We start from the raw sequence: 7,987 nt of genomic DNA, 5'->3' as shown, positions 1-7,987 counted from the left end.
CCTCTGTATAATGCATATTAAAGTTCATAAGTGCAGCGCTGCTTTGTTTACAGCAGAAACCAAGGAAATGCTTTAAGCGCCACCTGCTGGCAGAGAGTGAATCTGCTTCTCATTCAGCTCATCCTCTGTTTCTGTTTCATGCAGATATTTTTATGCATAGTTTCACAAAACTGAAGTCAAACCATTCTGTTTTTGCTTCAGATTTCGAAATTATACAATTATAATTTAGATTAAAAACTGCTCATGTTGCATGTATGCAGCATCTTTGTTTGGATTGTGATTAAAATTCAGTGGTTGCCTCTAATTGTAAATGGAAAGAGCACAGACAAAGCCTTAGTTTGTTTATAGGAAGATATTTATTTTATTTGTTATTTATTTTATTTGGGGCTTGTTTTAAAATTTAAAATTAGTTTTGTTATTTACATTTACATTAACAAAAACGAATAAGATGAGGCATGGCACACACCACATGCTGTATTATATACCGACTAATAAATTCCAGAACGTTTAGCAAACACTGAGGAATCAAAAAATAAATAAATAAAAGAGAGCCATAGCTTAAGGTAAACAGCAAAGATACGTTTTTCAAAAATGAAAACAAAAAGGAAAGTAAAACTAACGGTGACAGTGCTTGCATGTTTTTTTTTCCCCCACAAGAATACCAGCATGTTCACCATTTAAATTTTGTTATTTAGCAAATGCTTTTATCCAAGGCGACTAACAAATGAGGACAATAGAAGCAATCAAAACCAGCAAAAAAAAGAGCAATAATTTACAAGTGCTGTATTAGTATATTATTATAGTGTTATATTTCAATTTCAAAAAGAAACGTACAGTATTTTGTCCAAGCAATAATAAAAGGACACATTTAATTTATAATTTGTCTTAAATCTCATTTTGTAAAAAAAAAAACGTGAATCGAATCGAATCGTGAAATCAAAACCGTGAATCGAATCGAATCGTGAGTTGAGTGAATCGTTACATCCCTACTCACGAGTTCAGTATTTGCTCTAAACCTGCACAGATTTGGCTTGCATGAACTTCCCCAAGAAATTAATGAGTGAACATAACTTACGAAAAGTAACCGGCCAAATTGGCTAGTGATTTGACAGCGTTACCTGCCACAGCTGATTTTTACCCGCATTTGGCGGGTGTTAATTTCAAACCCTGATTACATGTATACATCTTCAAATAATATATCCATTACATTAAATGTTTAACTTTTTTGTATTTTGGCTCCGTTCACTCTCATGTAGCTGTAAAATTAGTTGCCTGCTGACATTGAAATATATGTCTTCATGACTAGATAGACACAGGTGAGTTTCTCTTTATTATACACGTTAGGTTTCTCTATCAGGTAGGTGTATCCATTAAGTGAGTGTGTACGGGTCGGCCAATCTGGTTTCGTCCGTTAAAGTTAACTTTTTTAAATAAGAGTCGCTGTCACGGACAGTGATTGACCTTACATATTCAGGTAAAATTGAGCTAACATAACTTCAGGGGAATGTTTCTGCCTCCACCTAAGCTCCGCCCACAGAAAAATGTGACATTGTTTACTAACTGAGAAGGGGTCTATTGGCTGCACCACAAAAGAATAATTAGTTTTGCTTCATCATAATTATATTTTTCAAGTGTTCTTTACATTTTTTTTCTTCAATTCTTCACAACAAATTAAAAATGATAAAACTATAATTTAATTCAGTAAATTCAACACACTTTTGCTAAATGGCACACAAAAGATTAAACATTAAAACTGATTGATGTGTATTTTTTTGAAGCATCAGCCTGTCCAAGACTATCACAAGTCATTTTTGCAAATTCAACACAACCATCTGTTAGCCAGCCAGATAGTGTGATCAGCAGAAATTGTGAGGACAGGTTTTAATGACGGAAATCTTGTGTGTTGTCTCCCTCAGGCGATTTATAAGATGGTGTCATCAGTAATGAAGATGCCGGAGGATGAGTCCACACCTGAGAAGAGAACAGAAAAGATCTTCAGACAAATGGACACCAACCGGGATGGTAAAGCCTTTTTCTCCCTTTAACATGAAACTTCTTTAGCAGTGGTGTATGAACAATGACATGATACATGATGGTCTTTCAGGGCCGAAATCATTGACCGAAACATTGAGGTTTAATTAGCGCTTCTCCGATGGCACGGTGTCTCATGTAAATCACTCAATCATTGTTTCAATCACGGAAAGATGTCAATAAAAGACAAAAATCATTTTGCATCATATCAGTGTGTTAAATTTAAAATTTTACTGTTAAACATTTTTACCATTTTACTCTTACATTACATTTATTACAAAAAAATGTTTTCTGGCTGTGTGCATTCTTTGTAAAGTCTGTGTGCTTGTTTGCGCTCTCTAATATAGCCTATTTAAATGCATCATGCCATTAAATAAAGGTCTCCAATTATTGAGTGATTTGAAGAGCCCCATTAGCAGTTAAACAAGGTTTAGGACTGTCTACTTCAGCGTGAATGAGTAATTGATGATCAAAAACCGAACAGATGGAGTATACAGAAAAGATAGTGGAAAGTTTGGTCTGATTCTATGGTCAGATTAACTTTTGCATTTCCTGCTCTCTCGTGACTAGAGTCAGAAGGGATGGAGACTGTGTGCATGTTTGTGTATTTGAAGGATCAGATGCAGCAGTGTGTTCTCAAACAGATACTTTATTGTTCACAGTGAGGAAATTGAAGTACAAAAAACACTGCTACAAATGTACAGGATTCGATCAAATTACACCATGCAGTCTAAGCATGGACTAAAATGAGGTGGGTGATGAATGCTAATGTTAGTCACATCTATGACTGAGAGGACCTGTTCTTGTGCCATTTTGGGTAACCTACAGTAGTGCAGTGCCTGTACACTACTGAATATCAAACGTTTCTTAGCATTCCTTCACCACCTCTCACTTTTAAATGCAAGGAGACGGCAGTGCCACCAGCTAACTAATACGGTACTTGGCACTTTTGTGGTTCTTCAGTCACTGCATGTTTTTTAGTTTTTTAGGGGTGTCCCTTAACTTAAATTCAGTCAGATACCAAAAAAAAAAAATATATATATATATATATTCTACTATTTTTGTTGCAATAAAATGAAGGAGACCAAAACTCCATCAGTGACAGAAATGGAGAACAAAAACCTTCATAATGAACATGCACAATTTAGTTTGTTAGATTATATCTTGCCCTTTTTTAACCCAAAGACCTGAAGTCTTATTAGATTTATTAGAAACACTAAAATCTTTTCTTTAATTCCCTGCATTTTTTTTAGTTTTTTAGGGGGTTCCCTTAACTTAAATTCAGTCAGATACCAAAAAAAAAAAATATATATATATATATATTCTACTATTTTTGTTGCAATAAAATGAAGGAGACCAAAACTCCATCAGTGACAGAAATGGAGAACAAAAACCTTCATAATGAACATGCACAATTTAGTTTGTTAGATTATATCTTGCCCTTTTTTAACCCAAAGACCTGAAGTCTTATTAGATTTATTAGAAACACTAAAATCTTTTCCATTGTTTCCATAACACATTTTTTTTCTGCTCACAGGTTGATTCAGATTCTAATACAATGAGCCGAAAACTAGCCATAATTTTTCTATTGTAAATAATATGATTTTTTTAAGAGCCTGTGTCCTCTCTTGTTTTATTCTAGGAAAACTGTCTCTGGAGGAGTTCATCAAAGGGGCAAAGAGTGACCCATCCATTGTGCGTCTGCTACAGTGTGACCCCAGCAGTGCAGGACAGTTCTGAGATCAGCGTCTCATGCTTCAACCTTTTATTTATTTATGGGTTTTAATTTAGTTTTTGATATAGCCGCTCCTTCCACTCGCAGGAAAATGATGGAGGGTCAGGTTTTTTTTTTTCCAGAGTAGGGCATCTGGGTCTCATCAGACTGAGCTTGGCCAGATATAGAAACACACACATGCGCACACAGAGTTATTGGCTGTTATCTCTGTAGGGAGCCACACCGGGTCTGCAAGAGGCCTGTCATGGAGTGAATTAAGGTAACTAGAGTATTTATCTGAGCTCGTATCACTTCCTGATTAGAAAAGAGGTTTCATGTCATGGTAAATACATAGTCAATTTTATTTTTATTTTCTCGGGGTATTAGATGAGACAGTTTAAGCTTGACCAAGACAGGAATATAAGATTGGAAATAATTTATGCACTCAGTAAAACAAAGTTTTGTCCTTAATTTTTTCTATAAAAAAAAAAAGATCTGATGCCTGAATCATAGATCAAACAGGTGACAATAGTGTGTAAACACCTCAGCCTTAGCTATTTGAATATTTGGGTTATTTTAACTTTATTTAGACTATGTAGTTTCTTTTAATTCATAGCTTGGCCAGCTTTATTATTGGCAGATCACAGTATTATTATCCAGTGGGACCAATAGATCAGGCATGCCGATTTTCCAGTTGTATGATTCCCCACGTTGTGCTTACAATCTAAAGAGCCTTACTTCTTAGTGCTGGAAGCGCACATCCAATTTTGTGTGTATTAGTTTGGTTTTAATCAGATAGTCTACCATTCAAAAGACATTAAATGAACTGCGTTCTCTTTTTCCAGTTTTCTAATGTTTGTACTCTAGTAACTGTAGGCTTGTATATAAATCTGAAATATCAGACACGCATGCAAAACTGTACTCAGTTCCATCTTAGGATGCAGCGATCGGTTTTCTTGGCATTTTTAGCAAAAGCATGTAAACAAGTTTATCTGCATTTGTGGACAGGAGAGTATTTGTGTAATTTGTATGCATGTGTTGTGTGTATGTGTTTGGTTAATATCAGTTACAGCCCTGTTTGCTCACCCTGGTTCTAGATGTTGTGTTGCATCGTATGCATTATTGCAGAACGTTTTTGTTATTGAAGAAGTACTAAAGCTTTATTCATTCAAAGCTAATATGATTTTAGAATCACTTTTATCTGCTATACAGCCAGTCTTTAACCCTGGATTGTACACATGAGCATCATCAAGTTGCTGAATTGCCTTAAACACACTCAAGTGTTTCTGTGGGTGAGTGATTTTTTTTTTCTTCAATTGCAGTAAATTTGCAGAAAATTATCCATCTGTTGGTGAGTTTAGCTCTATGCTCTTCCCGTTCACCCCTTTAACAGATGTAATTATGTTGACGGCCTTTTGCTTAATATATTAATTTGTCATACACGGTCATTTCAAAATAACATCAAGAGTGTAAGTGGAAATAGGACCCATTGCTTTTCAAATGCCCCTTGCATTCATGTTGTATTCATACCTGTATCCATTTCACTTGCAGCACAAATTGAATTCAACAATAGGTAGAGAGCATTTATTCGGAGCTCCTAGTAGTTCCCATATCAGCCTCTGCCCTACTTTTAGCAAACATGCCAACTGCTTCTACTGATGTGCAGTGTTCTTGAATGTCCCTGTTAACGCCAAATGCCTCACCACAGTGCATTCGGTTCTGCTATACTGTTAATTAACATATTTGAATGTTTTTATTTTAGTTTTTATCTTACTCGTTGAACAACTGCTGTTTTTGTAAAAATATAGAAAAAAAGAGGCAGATCAAAATTGTTCTGTTATTTCATGTTTTATGCATTTTTTTTTTTCCCCAGTTTTGTTGTCTTTTTAAACATCTGACATAACATTTCTGTATGACAATTATATCATGTGGTCAGGTGCCAAAAATATGAAAGCAGTATTGTAAAAATTTATACTGTACAATCGTTATTTGTCAAACAAATTGTAATTGTTGCATTTTGTAGGTTTTGTATGGTAATCTGTATTTTGTGACTGTAGATTTGAGACATAGAGATTTGTTTTGGTTATCATATTGAGCAGAAATTAAATCTGGAGAGAACAGAGCATGTTGTTGTGTTGCATTCATTTACTTTGAGAGTCATCCTTTTTTGTTGTTGTTGTTGTTGTTGTTGTTGTTGTTCTCAATGGCAGCCACTAATAGAAACTCACTCAAAATAGGCTGAAATGTAGTAGTATCTACTTTGGCCACAAGATGGCAGCTTACGTTTATGTATGTGTTGAATTATTTGAGGTGAATTATTTGTTTACATGCTTGAGATCAAGCATAAATTCTGAATGAATAAAACGCGAGTTAAAACTTTTGTATAGTTATGTATTCTAAAATACTTCTTTCTCTGGATATTGGTGTTACGTTTATTCCCAATAAATGTTTCCTGAAAGTACATCTCCTAAAGTAATATTAAATTATAATTCCCATCACTTTGAAAGCGTTTTATTCTTCCCAATGTTGTGAGTGCTCTTTGAAGGTCTTGCCCAGCCCAGGGGCTTCAATGAGGAAATCTTACACATGTCTGACACTCTCGGTGGTACTCTGGGCAACTCTATATCACTGTCTTTGTGATGCTGTAAGATTAGATAGGTGGTGAAACAAATTTGAAATTTCCACTCCTACCCACCACATGAGAAGCATTCCTTAAATGTATAACCATTGTGTAATTACAGCATTAAGTTGTAATAGTTCAGTTGCTGGTCCCCATTGACTTGCATAGTGATTTTGTTCTTTTAAATAATACAACAATACATTTGTATATATATATATATAAACATACAATAAACTTATAAAAAGGCCTAATTTAAAAAAAAAACTATTTAGGCCTTTGTCGCGTATATATTTAATAGAGTGGAGTGGTGTAATAGATTAATAGAGACTGATACCATTTTAAAATGTTCACTGTTGTTGTGAAGTTTTCTGGTTTCTGTAGCAGTAGATTGGGGCGGGCCTTGTTCTCATGCTCAGGCAAGAGGTGACATCATGTGAATCATCTGAGTCAGCGAGATTAGTCCAGAATTGCTCGCTGATATTTTCCCATTAGATTGCATTTAATATGTTATATATGCAAGTGACTGAGCATTCGCAACCATAAACGTGGTGCATGAGAAAGATTTTCTTTATTTGAATTTCCTAAAAATGAATAGACCCCCAACGTGAGCATGCTTAAGTTATCAGAGGACAACTTCTCCAGAGGTCTTAGAGCCTTTATTGGACTGGTAAACCTGGTGAAATGTGTCAATTCAGTGTGTGTATGTATAAACTACTGTCACGTTTTGCTAACAATGCAGAATCGTTACCTGTCAGACGGGTAGAAGCTGAAGCCCTTCTCCAGGTCAAAACAGGTTATTTTTCTTTTGAGTACTCAGGCATGCCACACCTCTTGTGAAATGTCCCATGTAGTCTGATAAAGATGCGGATCAAGTAAGAACTGAATGGTTTAAAAAATAAAAAATCATGACAGAACAAGATGAGCAATCTAAAACTACAAAAACAGACCGATAATGCTCTGTCTCTTAGTCTTTATGTTGGAGCACATTATGAAATATCTGGTGTCAGTTTCTATTTCCATGACTGATAACTGCAGGTCATTAGTAGATTTCACTTGACCACTCAACGGTCTTGTTAAAGCCTGCCATCTTCATCTCTGATCTGTCACACACATTAGTATTCACTGAAATTATGAGGTTTCTCATAAGACAGAAAAACTGGATTTTTTTTGTCATAGGCTGTCTTTTTAATTGTATTATTATTGTTTTATTTAACTATTCTGCTCATTAAAAGCATAACTGGTACAGTAGCTCATCCTAGGCCAGCCAAATCCCAGATGCGAGAAAAGAAAGAGCACATTTGAAGCTTTTAAAATAGAGCCACACCTGTTAGTCTAACAGACATTTTATTTGCAGCCCTAACAAACAAATAGCAGTCTGCTAGTCAACAATACCAATATTTGGATAGGCTCAGACAGAGGGCTAAAGTGAACAAACATTCCTTTTTCCAACAAGAAAAACTCAATGGAAACAAAAGTCCCATTTCATTATTATACTCAGTTGGTTGATATAGTAAACTGCTCTGCCAGCTGCAATGTTATGTACAGACGTAAACATCTTGCTCCTTAGTATCTCACTGAGCTTCTCCAATCATTAATTTTTTTTATAAACAAAACGTCTTTTA

General features: G+C 35.1%; 2 protein-coding genes across 4 annotated transcripts in view; both read left to right on the top strand.

The window, feature by feature from the left end:
- Positions 1-5,867, top strand: part of LOC107656714 (neurocalcin-delta A) — an 89,253-nt gene extending 83,386 nt beyond the window's left edge. For all 3 annotated transcript variants that reach the window (XM_016444655.1, XM_016444653.1, XM_016444654.1), the window contains 2 exons: positions 1,917-2,022; positions 3,674-5,867. In XM_016444655.1, coding sequence (XP_016300141.1) covers positions 1,917-2,022; positions 3,674-3,771 — 204 coding nt within the window. In that variant the 3' untranslated portion in view covers positions 3,772-5,867. The remainder of the gene's footprint in view (positions 1-1,916; positions 2,023-3,673) is intronic.
- Positions 5,868-6,975: 1,108 nt separating this feature from the next.
- Positions 6,976-7,987, top strand: part of LOC107656701 (grainyhead-like protein 2 homolog) — a 19,678-nt gene continuing 18,666 nt past the window's right edge. Inside the window, exons 1-2 of the mRNA XM_016444643.1 lie at positions 6,976-7,032; positions 7,217-7,237. Of these exons, the coding sequence (XP_016300129.1) occupies positions 6,976-7,032; positions 7,217-7,237 (78 nt within the window). The remainder of the gene's footprint in view (positions 7,033-7,216; positions 7,238-7,987) is intronic.

This window comes from Sinocyclocheilus anshuiensis, unplaced genomic scaffold, assembly GCF_001515605.1.
Source record: "Sinocyclocheilus anshuiensis isolate Anshui unplaced genomic scaffold, SAMN03320099.WGS_v1.1 scaffold1683, whole genome shotgun sequence".
NCBI lineage: Eukaryota > Metazoa > Chordata > Actinopteri > Cypriniformes > Cyprinidae > Sinocyclocheilus > Sinocyclocheilus anshuiensis.
The sequence above is the reverse complement of the archived record's forward strand: the minus strand, read 5'-3'. Positions and strand labels throughout refer to the sequence as shown.